The sequence below is a fragment of the Oryzias latipes genome, chromosome 15 (assembly GCF_053564925.1).
Source record: "Oryzias latipes strain Hd-rR chromosome 15, Olatipes_Hd-rR_3.1".
In the NCBI taxonomy this organism is placed as follows: Eukaryota; Metazoa; Chordata; class Actinopteri; order Beloniformes; family Adrianichthyidae; genus Oryzias; species Oryzias latipes.
In genome coordinates, this window is record NC_136251.1 from 13,744,153 (window position 1) to 13,761,721 (window position 17,569).

Genomic DNA, 17,569 nt, shown 5'->3' on the forward strand with positions numbered 1-17,569 from the left:
GTCCTTTCTGTTCTGGATTGTGAGGTTGCCATACCACACTGTCAGACTGAGAGACAACATGGCTCTGTAAAAGATTGCCCTGCTGAGCCCTTTTCACCAGGTGTGAGGTGTTCACTGTCCAGGAAAGGTCAGAAGAAATGTAAATGCCCAGGAGTTTGATGTTGCCTTCATGCTCTACCTCTTCTCATTGAATAAAGATGGGAGTGAGTCCTCCTGGACTTTCTTTAATCCATCATGACCTCCTTTGTATTGTTGAAGTTCAGAACAAGATGGTTTCTGGAACACCACTGGGTCAGGTTCTGAACCTCTTCTCTGTAGTGAGACTCAATGTTGTCAGTTATTACACCAACTACTGTCGTGTCATTTGCAAACTTTATGACTGTTTGTTGGATGTATCTATCTATCTATCTATCTATCTATCTATCTATCTATCTATCTATCTATCTATCTATCTATCTATCTATCTATCTATCTATCTATCTATCTATCTATCTATCTATCTATCTATCTATCTATCTATCTATCTATCTATCTATCTGTAACAAGAAACGGGCTGTATAAATAAATTTGACTTTCAATTTGTTTCTAAGCACGCGCGGAATTGATGCAGTACCAGTCTCTGTCCACTAGGAGTCGGTGTTAATACGCAAAAACCGTACACACAGTTCATTTTAAATGAATTTTTAATGTTTGTGGGTGTGTAAACATTTATTATGGAAAAAGGTGAAAAATAATAATTATTCTAAAAGTTCAGAAAATTATTACTTGGGAGTTTAATCGATAAAAAAGACTCTGAGTCACACCCAAACCGAACCGGGTTGGATCTGCGGAACATTCCGGTGGCGTTCCGGTCCAGAATACACCGGCAGCGGGTTGGGGTTAGCATCATTGTGAGGGGTTGGATAAAATCGGTCTGATTAGCTTCTCCAACAGAAGGGGATTAGGCTTTCGGACTGTGGTTAATGCATTGTGTTAATGTAAAGCACACGTCAGCAAATATCCACCCATTTCTGAGGCGCTGCTGCTGCGGGAGGGGCGGGACGGGGGGGGGGGGGTGTCCACGCACACACACACACACACACAGCCCGGCCAGGACAGGAGTGTAGCAGGAAGAGGAGCGTCCTCCTCCCGACACGCCACGCCACGGCTGACCGTTCCCACAAGCATCCTCGGTTCAAGATGGCGGTGCAGGCGGCGGAGAAGGACGGCACGGTGAGTGTTTGGAGCCTGCGCCGGGGTGAAGGTGGCGCCTGCGGGCTCTCTTTGTGGATGCGGGGCAGCAGGTGGGCTCTGAGGAGCGTACCTGCTGCCCCGCATCCACAAAAGCGACGCGGCCCGCTGACCCCCGCCGTGTTTCCCCGCACAGGAGCTGCAGACGAGCGCGGACGAGGAGCTCCTGAGCGACCCGCTGGGGAACCCCGGCCTCATCTCCCCCGACAAAGAGGGCCTCTCCCGTCTGTTGGTAGGGAACCGACCCTCTTTCCCTCTCGGGACGGTGCTCGCCCCCGCGCTGACGTGCTTGTGTTTGTGCAGACGGTGCCGTTCTGCGGGCGCATCCGCGGCGGAATGCGGCCGGGGAAGAAGATCATAGTGATGGGCATTGTTGACCTGGAGCCAGACAGGTGAGATAAGAGCGCAGGCGCATAGCTTCACAGCATCATTATCCGTCCATGAGGTCAAAGGTCAGACCCTTATTTTGTTATTGTCTGGAGACCTGCCCCTCCAGGACTGCAGCAGAGGAGATGTTTGGGTCCAGATCTGGTTCTGGGTGTGAACGTCCCAAGTGACACGTTAGTCTATGACTGAGACCTGCAAAAAATATGAATGAAATGGAGCTATTTTGGAGATTGGTTGGTCCCACTAAGGTGGAATTAGCCTGTTTTTCCAGTCACCAAGACTGCACTACGCATTTTCCGGACAAGGAGGAGCTTATTGTGCCCTCACAAGAACCGTTTTGTCCTCCAAACCTGTCCTGACATCCACAGAAGGACAGTGACTGCTGTCCGTCTCTGATTATGCAGTGGAAACACAAAGGCCCTGTCCGAACAACCCTCTCTGATGTATGCGGGGTTGCAGAGGACGACCAGCAAACCAGATACACCCCTTCATTCAGACCAACAATTGTTGATCAGAATCTGCAGTTGACCCATCCCGGTCATCCTCGGGGGGTTCATGTTGCCATGGTTTTTCAAAAACAACACACTGAAGAACAAAATGTAGGGGAAGAGGTTGTAGACTGTGCATTCACCCATGCTCCATCAGGAAGTTCCAATAGTTGCAGTTTCCACAAATGACCACTTGAGGCATGTCTCACAAGGAAGTTGTTAGTTTGTGCATTTTTTAAGGGGCACGGACTAGAGTTGCACGACATGAGGAAAACTCGATATATTAGTGATCAATATCACGATGACGATATGATTTGTGATACATGTACCAATAGCAAAAGCAACTAAAACATAATTTCCATTTCACTGCAACAGTTTGATTGAAATAAGTCATTGTATTTTAAATTATGATACATGAGAGGCGAGCATCTAACATGAAAGGGCTCCACTCGACGTGAAAAGGTCCATCTGATTGGTCAGATGTGGAACATCCAGGCTCCTCCGGTTGGAAGAGGCAAATCTCCAGGCTTTTTCGTTCACAGCTCTATTCCAACATATGAAAGACTTGGTGTCTTAATTCCGATCGGGCACAAACTGCAAGCCATCCATACGTCACCTGACCCTGATTGGTCAAAGTTTGTCCTGGCTTGACTTTCAACCGGCACTCACTGGCTGTGTGTTTTGTACGCAGAGCCCGAAAACGGTCAGAGAAGATTGCGTCGTGACACGTGAACGTGAGCGTTTTGAACACAGAACCCCGAAACGCGCACTTGCACAGACTTTTTCATTGGAAGTGGTCGCTTGAACAAGTGCTGCTGAGGGTGGTGTGAACGTAGTTAAATACTTCAAGCTGCCATGAGATTGTTTTAACATGTTAGTATACATATAAGATAACGGTTTACGCCGTCTATTGGGATGCGCTTATTGTTGATATTGCAACAACGATAAACTTCTATTTACTGTGCTGGTCTAGAGTGGTCATAATTCCCTCACAACTTGGTCGTTCTATATAGGGTGTTCCTCATTTTTTGGGGAGGGGGTTCCAAATCTAGAATTCCAAAATCCAGTGCTCTGAAAATTTCCCAGTAGTCTCTGCAAGAAAATAGTGTTCATCCATGCTTGAATGAGGCAATATACACCACAATTCAACTTGTGATTTAAAAAAGTTGTATTTAAATGTATTTTTTTCATAAATCACGAGAAAATGGTGGATTCATAAAAATGTTCATTTTCATTAGGTTTTTATTTTGGCAAATGGGTGACATCTTACTTGCCATTAAAAAAAAAAAGAAAAAAAAGTGAATGTGTCCGAATTGCGTTAAAATCCAGTTCCATTTCATTGGTTACTTCGGGTCACATGACTAAAAAAGTTCAAATTTTATGATTGTGAATAGTTACTTTTCTGAAGCTCCTCTTTATCCAGGTAACCCCGCCTCCATCCAGTGCTGTTTTGGGAGCTGGGAGTTGGTGTTTAGGTGGTTCAAAGCCACAAAAGTGGGGCTACGCCTGATCTACAACCAGACTGAAGAAAAGGGGGCTTCAGATGGGGGGAGGGGGGTAAATCAGCTGCAGGGATTATGAATAATTAACAGCTGATTTATCCAACTCTGCAGAAGCAGAATGATTCATCAGTCTCATCCCAGATTAGCGGCCTTGCCCGTCCATCTCGTTTGACCCCACCTCTCCTTTCCCCCCACCCCCCAGCTTTGACGTGAGCCTGACCTGCGGCCGGGACGTGGACAAGCAGGAGAACCCGGACGTGGCCCTGAAGCTCGCCGCCCGCTTCAGCGACCGCCAGTTTCTGAGCTGCGCCCGCATCTCTGGGAAGTGGACGAATGAGGACGTGTCCACCGCCTACTTCCCCTTCATCCCCGACCAGCCTTTCAGGGTAAAGTTCCCCGGATGTTTTTTAAGACGCAGACTTTACAAAGTCCCTTTTTGTCCTCCCTGATGATGAAGAACAAATGCAGAAGCTAATTTATAGCTTCAAAAGTCCAGCTCCCACAGTAAAGCATCTGCTTCTTAAATACAATTTTAAAGTAAAAAACAAATTAAGCCTAGGGATATACACCTAAAGACCCCCCCAAAAAATCCATCACTTAAATAATTCAAATGTCTCTTAGGAAATGAAACCTCGATTCCTCAAATATGAGGGTCAATTTTCCTTTAAAAGTGCTTTTCTCTTAATTTTTTTTAGGACAAACCTTTTAATTCAAACGTTCATCATTTTATTAATTAAAGTTTATTCCAAACCACCAGTTAGGAAAATAATGATTGTAAATTTACATTTTTCAGATTCTGCACAAAATATTAATCAGAAATGTTGACCCTATCTTTTTGTGGGCGGAGATGTTCCTCTTTTATTCAAAACTTTTAAAACCATCTGTCTGTTCAAAAAATAAAAATGTTGCACATTATAGATAAATAGTTTTCAGAAGTTGCATAGAGCTGGTTTCTATTTAGAAAAATGTATTAAAGTAAAGTAAAGCTGTTAAAGTTTTCACATAGCACTACTAATCAGAACAGATCAGGTTTTAGATTCTATGAATGAAAACCCTCATCTGGATCGGATGGACTTATTAATGGAATGGAAAGCCTTCTTTCACTGCTTTTTGGATGACACTCCCCCATGCCTTTTGCTTAACCCTTCTGTTATGTTCTGGGTCAAATCAACCTGCTAATCAGTTAAAAAAATACAAAAAAAAGTATTTTTTAAACTTGAAACTTCTCCTGCAACACTTGTAATAAACACATAGAATAAACAAAATGTTCATTCGTAACTGAAATAACATGAAGGTTGAAATAAAGCAGGTCTGCAGATCAACTGCAGGAGTCTCAGCATCAGCTGTTCATGGAGGGGTGAGGGGAGGGGGGTTATCATCCAGGCTCCAGGACCTGGATGTACGATGCTACCTTCCGCTCTAATAATCCTGAACCTGCAGATGATGCAGACGTCCAACTCGGAACAGGAATCTGTTTCTGGGGCGTTTCCTTCCCAGAGAGACTCTCCGTTGCGTGTCTTTGCCTCGCGGCCGGAGCGGCGGAGGCCCTGCGTCCTGCTGATTAAAGCTGCCAGTCAGGCGGCTCAGGGAAAAAAAAGGGGGGGGGCCTCATGATTTGCAGACACGTGGGCAGACTCATGACGTGTGGTTTCGGAGCAGGAGGTTCAGCTGGAAAAGCGCCCTGACCGCCTCGGGCGCTGCGCGCTCACGCATCCAGGTCTGTTACTGCTGCTCCGAGTCCACATCCTGCATCTGCTCAGTCCTTGACTCCCATTATCCGCTTGACGACTCAAAATGCTGAAATTTAGGCGTGAACCTAAGTAAGACGACAGCCGTGGTGGAAGGAACGATTTTTCTGCTGGGATTTACATTTGAGCAAAACTGTGGAAAGTGTGCCTGTGGTATGAACGCGGCGGGCAGCACTGTAAGGGCCAAACCTTGGCACTAAATGAGGTTTTATTTGAGGGGCAGCAGCTCTCGGGCTCAAAGCTCTAAGGGGAATTTCACAGCCGGACAGTCCTGCAGACTCTGCGCATTTAGGCAGCTGAAAACCAGGAGGAAAAATCCACAAAGACAAACGGAGGCGTCAGTCCTCCCTATGTCTGATTGTTATTGACCCACTCTGATCACCTTTTCTATTCTGTTTTTATTTTAAGTGTTCTCAGCGGTCTTTGAATTATGATTATCCCGTTTTTAGGCAAAACTTCAACAGAGAGGCAGTAGTTCAGCTTTGACTGTTGGCATAGAGCAATCCCCCCCCATCATTGCTGAGACCTCTCTGTTTACACACTGCCCCACTACACTTACAGCCACATACCAGCTTGGATAAGGAAAAGGAAGACTTACATGGATCTAATTGTCTAAATGCATCAACATGGAGCAGCGCAGGAAGCTGCTCGCCCCCCCGTCCAGCGTATTTTCTACATCACAAATAACGATCTTTTACAAACTGCATTTTTTTTCGTCTGCTTCTGATCCATAATGATTTGAAATTGAATTTGGAGCTTAATTTTCTTGATAAAAGGTCCACAAGAACATGTTAAAAACATCATTTTCATCAGAATGGGTCTTTCAGGTACTTTTGATTCTGGTTTGGATCTATTGGTTTACTTGCAAGTGAACTCTGGTGTGTTTCAAATATAGGTGAAGGTAAAATTCCAGGTGGTGTAATGAGGTGTAGATGTTAGTTTTTTTCATTTTGTGAGTTAGTTTTCTTTTTCTATCCCTTTAAGACAAATGGATGATGTTTTTAGGTGCAATTGACCAACAGAAAAGGGTAATTTAGTCTCTGAAACTTCAAAGCTAAAGTTGTCCTGCAGAAACTAGACCTGATTTTATGAAGAAAGAAAATCTTCTATCACCAGATGGTTTTATATATTATTAATCAATCTTTGGGTTTTTACAGGATTCAGCAGACCTGGCTCTGATTATGATCTAAAACTAAACTAGACTGAAATAATAAAAGTATTCCTTTAATCAGACTAAACATAATTTTATTTTGAAGGCGATGTTTGTTTGTTTTTTGTTCCACGCGTTTTTTTTAACAGTGACTGACAGCAAAAAAAACAACAAAAAAGTAACACACTCTTTTGGTTTTCATTGCAAAAGTTGCAGCAAAGTGAAAACGAAACGTTTCTTGAACAAATCTTTATTGTGACTTTCAGAATGTCCACCACATCACATTAAGACATTACTCCTAGCCTGGCATTTAAATAAAACAAAAGGGAGCTGTAAATGAATAAACAACATGAAAAGATATATTTTTATAAAAATGATTTAAAAAATAAAAGAAGGGGCGTACATCAGCACAGAATTCCTTGAGTAAACATGGAATGTGTTTGAAAAATCTATAAGAACTCCACAGAAATCACTTTTTTAAAACGTTTTTTCTCCTCAATATAAGTCTGTCTCTCCAGATCCAGACGTGTCATCACTTCTTTTGTCCACATTTGGAAACAAAACTTTTATTTTGAAATCTCTGTTGTGTCTTTAGTTTTGCAGCCTTCTGCCGTTCTGCCCTTTGTTTGCTTCCAGCCTTTCTAAGCGCTGCCTCTCCTCTGCAGATGGAGATCCACTGCGAGCACCAGCGCTTCCGGATATTCGTGGACGGACATCAGCTCTTTGACTTTTATCACAAAGTAAAATCGTTGTCATCCATCGACACGGTACGGATTCAAGGAGACCTGCAAATCACCAAGCTCGGTTAACTCTTTCCACATATGAAAGGTTGTTGTATTTTTTATTTTATTTGATGTATTTGGGCGCTGCGTGTAAAAGCAAAACAAGCAAAAAAAGACTGCATCTCCAATGTGTGCACACTTGCCAGCATCCCATCATGCACCTCTGCTGCAGCAACTGGAAATGCTCCAGTTTGTCTTTGGTTGGTCACTTGTTTTTTCCTGCATTCAGTTATTATATTATCAGTTTATTTTTACTGGGATGCAGAACTTGTGTGCATTTGGAGAAGTTATTAATGTTCTATCATTGTGTACTGAAGTATTTAAGTTCAACTGAGGATATGTGCTGATTTAATCCTTAATGAATTCCTCAAAAATCGCCAATCCGGCTAATGTGTTTCTTGATTTAACGACTCGTTTCCATGGGGATGTTTAGCCCTACTTGCGTTGAACCTGGGTTTTATCTGAGCGCCATGTCGCCTTTTCTTTCCAGTCGTCAAGGTAACGAGCAGAAAGAGGATGGTGGTTTGATGAACCGTTGCTTCCGTGTTGTGTGGCTTAATGTAGTTGTTGTGATAGCCGCTGTCCTGCAGGCGGCGCTGTTGCAGCCACAGGAATATGAAACCCCTAAATTAGTATCTTGCTGCCAGCGGGGCGAATCCCGTCGGTGCTCTGAATGTAAACGTGTTGCTATGGCAGTGTAGACGCCTGTGATGCATCGTACGTGTCTGGTCATACAGCGTCGGAGACACTGCGGCGTTATGAAGCATTTATATCTGTTTATCAGAACGCCTTGTTCCAGCCGTTAACCCGCTTTGCTGGTGTTCATGTATGTCAAATTTAACCAATCTGTTCTGTCAGAGGTGTGAACACGAACGAATTTAAATCCAAGTTAAAACTGGTCAAAGTATCACTTCCTAAAGGTTCTTCCTGGAGGAAGATGAGTGATTACTGTCAGACATTTTCCCTAAAAGAGCAAAGAGCAACAAATAAGGAAATATGAAGAACAGAGTGGACAGACGAAGTGATAAATGTGCATACAAAACCCATAAATATTCACGGCTGCACAGCCTGGTGCTTTCTCAACCTTCCTCCTCACCTTCTAGTTGCTGCCTGTCATGGGATTGAGCTCAGGACCTAGACCTGGTGCTTCTTCCCCAAATACTCCAAAATCCTTCATGTATGTTCCTGAATTCCTGAAGAAGTTCATAAAAGTTGCAATACCTCCCTATTTAAAGTATTCCAGTAAAATTTAGATTTTTTTCACTCAAGAAAACCTAAATACAAATAAGAACTCTAAAAACTCTACCTGATGATTATTTTCTTTGAATTGTGAGCTTGAAAGCTGAAGTGGGAGATGACATCAACCAAGGACTTCCAAGTTTGTTAAAAAGAATGGTTCCCATGGGGCCATCACCTTTGTAATTGCCTCCATTTTTAGTCTGGATTGACTGCACGTTCGGCATGCTGGGAAATTAGAGATTTGTAGAAGTCCACATGCTCTTTTTGGTGCTCCAGTCTGACTTCCATGTAGGTTTACCACCAGTTTCTTTAAGAGACTGCTGCAGCTTTAAGTCTTGAAGCTCTCAACATTCTGTATTTTCACAAATTCCTATTACCTGTATTTTATTTTGAAAAGTCTTTGTACATAGCTGAAGTTGAATCATTCCAATAACCATCAAGGAGGTACCTCTGAGATTCCGTTTTGATGCGTTCTCATGTTTTTCCTTGTGGAACGTCAACAGTTTAACAGGACGAGGAGGTTCTTTCCCAGCGTCCATTGGGGTTGTGATCTGCTCCTTCTGCTCTCTAGTGATTTCATCTATCCTCCAGCCTATATAGAGGAGCACAAACCAGAGCCTCTAGAGCCTTCACGTCATTGTGTCCGTCTCAGCAGAAGTTTTGGAGAATTAAGGCTTCCAGAGCAAAAGAAAAAGGACTCCAAGTAGATTGCATGCTTCATTTTTTATTTTCATTTTGGATTTCTCGTAGTTTTGCACTTTAACAGTAGCATCTTTGTCCACGTGAGTATTTTAGCGTTTGTAGGTTTTCCTGATCCGACGGTTCCACGTCCTTTGAAAATCCCTCTCGATTGTTTGGAGGAGAAACTGAATGTCTTCTTCTGATTGTAATTTGGTGGTGGAAGTTCTGATCTCCCAGCAGACATTTGTGTTCAGATTTTCTCCCATCGAATCTTTAGTTTGGAAATTGTCGGTCCCTCCGAGTGTTAGATGTACGAGTGTGGCCTCAGGGGCTTTTATTTTTTGTTGTTTATACATAAATATTTTTAGTGCTGCCTTCACTTTGTTCCTTTTGAACTGTTTGTAGCTAAAACAAATAAAATCATATGCTATATTTCCTCAAACTGACAACTTTCTGAAGTAAGGCTGGATGGTGTACATTCATCAAATGTTTCTAGAAGTAGACAAGTCTGTTCTTGAGGTGTCATGTGCTTGTACAGTCACATTCTATTTATTACCGTGGCTGTTGATGAGGGTGTGCTCTGACGTCGAGTCCTTTTATAGTGTTGGAAGTGTTTTTGTTGATCGCACATAGCTAGAACTGATGGCAGCGCGCTGAGACTCCAGAAAAACCACTGACTGTTTTTTCCCATCTCGAGATGCCCTCACCGCTCTGACGTGTCCTCAAAGTTTGAGGACAATAAACGTTCACAACACAGCTTCACGTTCCTGTGACATTTACAGATCTCTGAAAATGTACGACGGTATGCTGATGATGTTACACTTTGTTGTTGTGTTAACTCCATTTTTCTTCCATTTTTTTTTGTAAAAACAGCTCTTTTGCAGTTAAATAAACATCTGCTAACGTAGTTTGGCTTTTTTCTGATTCTTTTCATCTGACACACTCAAGTTTTATATTTATATGGTATAGCATTTGAAGCTAAAAGGTTTACCTTTTCTCAACTGTTCTCAGACGTGTTTCCTTTAAGCTAATTACTTTTTTTTTACAGTTACCTGAAGATTTGCCGATAGTTTAAATTAGCATTGATTTAGCTAGCTAGGTTAGCTTAAAGTAAATCAAAATATTTTATGTTATATATTCTTATTTTAATTAATCATTTTCCATATTTACAGTTTTTGTTCACTCTAAATACACACTTGGCAAGAATTGAAACATTGTACAGCATTGTTTTGGCATTTGCTGCTATTTTTCAGCTGTTTTCAACTATTTTCAGTTTATTTGGCAAATGTAAGGTCTAATTTTACACCCCCATTAAATTCCTTATGAGCTGTTTAACAATATTCTTCATTTAGATTCTTTTCCCCCGTTGGACATATTGCAGCATCTTTAGCTGTACTGCATCACACCTGGATTACAGTCTTTTTTTTGTTACACAATTTTCCAAGTGAATGACTTATTTAAAAACTAGAGGGTGTTTGGCATAAACAGTGTAATTGTCCACCTCAGCAGCTTCCATATTGTAGGAAACTGTTGTGCAATTACTTTCATGCAAAAGCAAGACCTAAATGTTTAATAAATGCTAAATTTGAATGAAGTACAAGCTGTGTGGTTTATTATTGCTTTTAAAAAATGAAGACTCACTCCAGCTGGTTAAAAAGCTATGTTTTTAGACCTTAATGCCTAATTGACTTGTAGAATATTATTCACTGTAAAATAAAGCTAGTTATCTGCCTTCTAATGCAAAAAAGAAATGGAAGTAAGGATTGATGTTACCAGATTTATATTAAAAATAATTATATAAATAAAAACATGAGTTATTACATGATTTGGGCATACAGATTTACATTATGTAGTGGCGGTCACATGCACGTTGGGTCTACTGGCAGCAGGGGATTGTGGGATCCGTTTCCCTAGTCAAAATAGGGCTGAGCATGGGTGTTTCTTTTTGCCAACGTTTCTTTCCATATGGCTGTTTTGTTGTTCCACCCTTAGTTAATTCTTCCTTTTATATTTGTTTCTTTTTGTTGCACCATGAGTGTGGGAAGGGGAGAAGGTGATGATTGGTGCAGCATGTGGGACACGATGAGGTCTCCAGCACAGCCATTTTGACAGCGCGGGTATTTTTTTTTTAATTGGTCCTTTTTTTTTCAGCTTTATTGAACATACAAAATCCAACATCAAGGAATCGGACAGATCCGCATCAGCAGTGGTAATCAATGCCATCATTCCAAGCTTATTAAATCACCTCAAGTAAAAAAATTATCAGAAATAAATCAAAAATAGAACTTGCTGATTACAAAATAATAATAATAATGTTTACAATACAAAGCTTTCTTAGAGGGGATTACCTTATCAAACAAAAAAGCACAAATTGATCCAGTGTTACTTGCTTTGGGTGTGTTAATTTTTTTAATACATTCATAAAACTGAAGCATCTCGATCTTAAATACAGTAAAATTGGGAGTTGTTTTTTTTATTCTGCACTTATGTATGTAAAATTTTGGAGAAGTAACAAATTAATACTTTTTTCTACTTTTTTGTCATCCGAATTAAAATATGTGACGATTTGTTTCAAATTTAAAGTAATTTTAGTTAAATTTGATGTTTAAAAAGCGTTTTAATTGGTTCCAAAATTCACGGGAAAATTTACAAAAGTAGAAAAGGTGAATAACTGCTTCCGGGAAATCAATACAAAAACTACAATTATTTTCTATATTTGAGAATTTGGATATATTCATATTTGTGGGGTAAATGTTATGTAAATTTTTTTGTGTATTTCTTTAACTTTATTTATACAAAATGTATCTGCCAGTAGCCATGCTTTTTTCCAATTTATATCATTTAGAAGATTGTTCCAAAATATTTCTCATTTCGGTGTAATGTTTCTTTTTTAACTTAAAGTATTACGAATATATTTGTTGTTGCACTTTTTATAGAAAATATCAATACCATTAATTATTAAAGGAGAGTCAATTTTAGAGGCTTCCTGATATTTAAGGTGAGAGGTCATCAGCTGAATTAATTCTGAGGGAAGAGCTTTCATTACACTGTTAAATTCTTTGCAGGTTACTGGAAAACACATTTTATTTAGAAACCTGCCATAATCCAAAATCGTACCATTCTCATCAAAAAGATCCGAAACATAAATTATTTTTTTGTCAATCCAGTTTTGTTTAAACAAAGATTTATTCTGTATTGTTATGTCTTCATTGTTCCAAATTATACTTTTGTGTGGTGAGAAATTGTGACTATAACATAACTTCCAAGCAAGAAGAGCCTGCTGATAAAAATTCGAGAGATTGATGGGAATCTTTTTGATATTATAGTTACATTTTAATAGAAATTGAAGGCCACCAATTTTATTAAAAACATTGAAAGGGATGAAGTACCACATTGAATTCGAGTGTTGAAGGCATTTTTTAATCCATTTAATTTTAAATGTATAATTCAAATCAGAAAAATGTATGAGATCATACCCTCCTTTACATGAGGGGGCATAAAGTTGTTCTTTCTGAAGATAGTGACGTCTATTTTTCCATGCAAAATTTACTAAGAGGTTGTTTATTTCTTTGGAAGTTGCATCAGGAACAAATAAAGATAAGGCAGGATAAACTACTCTTGAGATCCCTTCCGCTTTAGTCAAGAGGATCCTGCCAAAAATAGATCTCGTTGAAGCCACATATTTATAAGATCCTGCATTTTTTTAATCCTGAAGGAGAAGTTTTGTTTTTGTCTAGATTTAATGTCTTTAGTTATACTAATACTTAAATTTGTAACTACATCTTTAATCGGGATACTGTGAATTTTTCATATTTTACTTTTTTATACTTAATATTTCACATTGTCCTAATTTTGACAGCGCGGTTCTCGTGTTCACCCTCTACTAGTGACGTACCAGCTGGGTCGATACAATAAAAAGCCTTGATAGTTGTATAAGAGATGATTTTGAGTTTCAACAGCTTTTATTGTGATTTACTTTCAATCAAATACGTACACACAGAAATTATGATGGAACTTTTATGTTTGAGGGTTCCTATGTCTCTTTATAACTGAATAAAACTAATGCTGGTTGAAATATTTGTAATTTCTTTTTACAACTTTGACGGTGGCACTTGAAACGGTCCTCCAAAGACAGCAGGGGGCGCCAAAGCGATGAGGTGATTTCATTTAATCTGTAAACAGGAAATAATTGAAACACGCTGTTGCCTTTTGGTGAGTTCAGCCCATAGACTGTTTGGTACAGGCCGGTTCTCTTCATCAGTCCACGTTTCCGTGTCTCGGGTAGCTCGTCCGTCATGCTGGGGGCGCAACAGCTCCGGTTGCTGGTCAGCGAGCGGCTGGCGGCGGCGGCGGAAGAGATCTTCGGGCTCGTGGAGAAGACAATAGCGGCCTACAGCGAGGAGGTCGTCCGCTCCCGGAAAGAAATCCTGCAGCTGCGGGAGCAGATCGAGCAGCTCACCGTGTTCCGTCCGCGGGTCTTCTTGCCCAGAGCAGGTTTGTAAGATACGCCGAGAAGTCTGCCGCCGAGCGGCCGATGGTGGAACCATCAGCTGCGGTCACGTGACAGAGAAGATTCGCTAAACACGACAGTTGGCTCCCGTCTGTTCTCCATACAGTAAACAGAACCGAACTGTTCCAGAAATCAAGGACATCTACATCTCCAGGAAATTTCTGAAAATGTCACAAAAACACATTTATTTGTATTCATCCCCACCGCAAAAATGTTTTCAAAAACACCAAACCTTAACATCTCATTACCTTGAGTCCCAAAATCCAGGTGTTGTGGTTTTGGGTTTGATTGGATTTAGTTGTTTTGTTCATTGTTTGGAGCTGTTGGATGAAACCAGCCATGGACCCCACTTTCCCCCATCTAGACTGCCCCTGGTTGGAACCACATTCGGCATCAATGTTTCCGATCATTGGTTGATAGAGGGGCACGCCTGCTGAAACCACACAACCCAAATTTTTACAGGTCTTTCTGATCCGACGATCAAACTTATGTTACATTCTTTTACACTAAAAATTGGATTAGGACTAACTAAGTTACCCTTAAAGTCTCTCTCCAATCATGTTTTGATCTATGGTAAAAGTGTTCCCAGTGGTCTTTTAACTATGATGATTATGAGAAAGGGGCGGGGTTGCTCCATGCCAACAGTCCCGCCCACAATGGAGCGCACCAGCCCTCCATCACCAGCCCCCCAAGACCACACAGCCAGGGAGGAGCACCAGATTGCACCACTTTGACATTCTGCACCTAGCTTCTTCCAACTGTAGGTGACAGACATGTGCTAGTATCAGGTAGTGACAGTCCAGCCTGAACACCTTATGCTAGATGTGCTTTCAAGAATACCCAGTATGAGGCGTAAAGATTGTTTTATGTGGATCTATCACCATCATGAATGTGTCCTTTAGAGAGAAAATGAGGCCTGAGGGTTGTTTTCGTGTCTGTGACCATGTCTGACCATGTTGTTCTGTCTGCCAGAGCTGCAGCTGCCCTTAGAGGAGCCATGCCACATTACCAAGGTGGAGAAAGAGGAGGATCTCGATGATCATCAGGTCAAACAGGAGCAGCCTGATTTCTACGTCATCTCAGATTTCCAGGATCTCCACGAGAGTCCTTCAGAGGACATGACGTTCTCACCCTTTGAGCCAGAGGCAGCTTCTCACGAAGACATGTTCCCGGCGGTTAGCGGCGTCATGGTGACGATGAACGATGAGGACTGGATGGGGAACGAAGGCTCCAGCTCTTCCTACTGCAGCCGGGCTTCCTTCCTGCAGCACAAAGCCAGGAAGAACAAGACGGCCTGCCGCTTCTGCGGCGCCTCCTTCAGACGCGACTGCGACCTTCTCAAGCACACGGCCGAGTCTCACACGGGGAAGAAGGCCTTCAAGTGCTCCGAGTGCGACAAAGAGTTAGCCCGCAGAGACAGCCTGGTCCTGCACATGAGGATCCACAGGGGCGAAAAACCACACCGGTGCCCCTTCTGCAGCAAGTTCTTCTCGCAGACCTCCAACCTCAGGGTCCACATGAGGAAACACACGGGCGAGAAGCCGTACTACTGCGACAACTGCAAAAAAATGGTTGCACACTCCTACCACCTGAAAATCTGCTTAAAACAGACGTCTGCCCAGGTGAGGACTGTGGGGGTGAAGGCTTTCCGCTGCACTCGCTGCGGGAAGAAATTCGGTACGGCGGCTGACCTGAAGGTGCACAATGGGATCCACGATGCCAGGAAATGACCTGACTAGAAAAATGCTCATTTGTTGTCCCTTTTGGAGCTTTCTAAATTCTTAAACCGATTTAGAATTTATGAATTAAGTTAATGCACATTAACGTGATGCAATTTGTTTTTTCCCCCCTGCACTTTCCACGCCTGGCGTTATAACAAAACAAAACAAAAAGTTATCTGTGTTATTGATTTATAAACACTCCAAGATCTGTTTGGAAATTTCAGTTTTTGTTCTAGTCGTGTTTCTTTATGCGTTTGCTTTATAAAGAGTTGTTTCAGCACAAAAAAGTAGTTGTTGCCTTTGCTTGTTGATGTTAAAATTGAGCAAACATTACTTTGAATTTACCTTTCTTTAAATTTAAGGGAAAACGGACTTCCAGACTGAAGCACATTTCAAAGACAAAATAGTTTGAGAGAGTTGTCAGTTCCCTCAGTAACCACTAGGTGGCTACACGAAAAAGGTTTTCATTACCTATGATGGTCTAAAATTGGTCTAAAAATTATTTTTAGGTGGCGGACACGCCCTTGTAAAAACTGAAGCATAGAAAGCTTGGAAAATCACAATAAATATGCACCACATGCATCGCATGTGAACCTAGCTTCATGATGACAGATTAGAAGCATTAAAACTTGCTTCTAGGTGAATCAAAGATCTGACCTGCTGAAAGGCGCCTCACCCGGGAGCTAATATGGGTCAAACTGAGGACTATTTAACCGGGCTTGCTGGCATATGATTGGTTTTCCAATTTTTTCTGCTACTTATTTTTTCTACAAGTTCCTCTTATCCTAACATTTGTTCACCAACTGTTGTTACTTCAGTTTAAGAATATTTTTTGTTTATTTTTGTGACAGAAAATGCTTTTTGATTCCCATGTGCCTTTCAGATGCACTGAGAATTAACTTAAACATTTGTTCATTCATTTTGTTGATTGTTGTGTATCCCATGGAGGGAAATAAAATGAACCTCATGGTTCACTGTTCATTAAAGCACATTGACTGTATAATATATAACCGGATGGATCGTGTGACATCATCCATGAAAAATGACTTACATGCTTCCAATCAAAATGAAGTAAATTCAGTCATCATTTTTCCACCGTATGTCCTTCGCCTTGTTGGAACCAGACATCCTCAGTAAGTCGTAGTTGGTCCATCTACAGTTCTATGGCAACCACTCTCTCCAATCAGGAGTGAGCATGTTAGAAGGCCACACCCCTTCCACTGAAAGCGGGCTCAGGAGAATCTGTCAAAGGATTTGAATGTTAGATGCGAGGCCACCTAATTTTGGAGAATGGAAAAATATGTTTTTCAGCTGGCAGAAATTGAAATATCCATTCATATCTCATTCAAAATGAGATTGCCACATGGGGTTGCCATGGTACTGGAATAAGTTTGGTTGTAGAATTTAGTGGGAAAAGGTTTGGTCTTTTCCCCTCAAATACTTAATTCCCCAATAAAATTCGAGACATTTATTTCAAATTTATTCATAAATTTTACCCTGTGAAACACTTTACCAATTTTTTAAAAAGATCCGGACATAAACTGTTCATTTTGCCATTCCTCACCAGAAACTCTTCTTTTTTGGTATTTGCACTTTCACTCAAACATTTTGAAAAGATTTGACTCATTTTTTAACAACCCATCAATGTGAAGACTAAATTATGCTAGGAACACATTTTTTTTAGGATATCTTATTCAAAGGAGATTTAATGCAGTGAGAAGGTACACAGTTAATTTACTTAGAATTTGTCACAAGAACAGGCAGACAGCTGGATCCAAATGCAGCAGGTCCTTTGCTCAGCTAAAAGTCCACAAAGCTAAATCAGGGTCAGGCAGGCAGGAGTCGATAACAGGCATGAGATCATCAGAGGAGAGGAGAGACAAGGCAGTCAAACAGAAGACAGAAGATCAAATACAACGCTCGGTAATGAAAGCAGAGTGGTACTAACAAAACTTCACACTGAGCTCGGCTCAGTGCAGTAAGTAAACTGTGGTTGGTGTATGAATGAGAGTCAGGTGTGTGGCATCCAGGAAGTGAACACTGGGGTTGCTGGGAGTTGTAGTGTGGCTTCAACTCTGGGGACGGCTCCCGCCGGTGACCAGAAGGGGAGACAGAGTTCTGACTTCTGACA

General features: G+C 41.3%; 2 protein-coding genes across 3 annotated transcripts; both read left to right on the forward strand.

Moving 5' to 3' along the window:
• Positions 1–847: 847 nt before the first annotated feature.
• lgalslb (lectin, galactoside-binding-like b) lies at positions 848–10,114 on the forward strand. Its single transcript, XM_023963753.2, has 5 exons — positions 848–1,212; positions 1,367–1,462; positions 1,534–1,622; positions 3,810–3,993; positions 7,171–10,114. Exons 1-5 carry the CDS (start codon positions 1,180–1,182, stop codon positions 7,312–7,314), a joined length of 546 nt encoding a protein of 181 aa, XP_023819521.1. The 5' UTR covers positions 848–1,179; the 3' UTR covers positions 7,315–10,114.
• Positions 10,115–13,312: 3,198 nt separating this feature from the next.
• On the forward strand, positions 13,313–16,424 carry LOC105355762 (uncharacterized). 2 transcript variants are annotated; one of them, XM_011484178.3, is made up of 3 exons: positions 13,313–13,419; positions 13,493–13,701; positions 14,690–16,424. In XM_011484178.3, exons 2-3 carry the CDS (start codon positions 13,503–13,505, stop codon positions 15,445–15,447), a joined length of 957 nt encoding a protein of 318 aa, XP_011482480.1. In that variant the 5' UTR covers positions 13,313–13,419; positions 13,493–13,502; the 3' UTR covers positions 15,448–16,424. The 2 variants fall into 2 exon arrangements, with proteins under 2 accessions (XP_011482480.1, XP_011482479.1); XM_011484177.4 differs by having other exon boundaries at positions 13,355–13,701.
• The last annotated feature ends 1,145 nt before the right edge of the window (positions 16,425–17,569 follow it).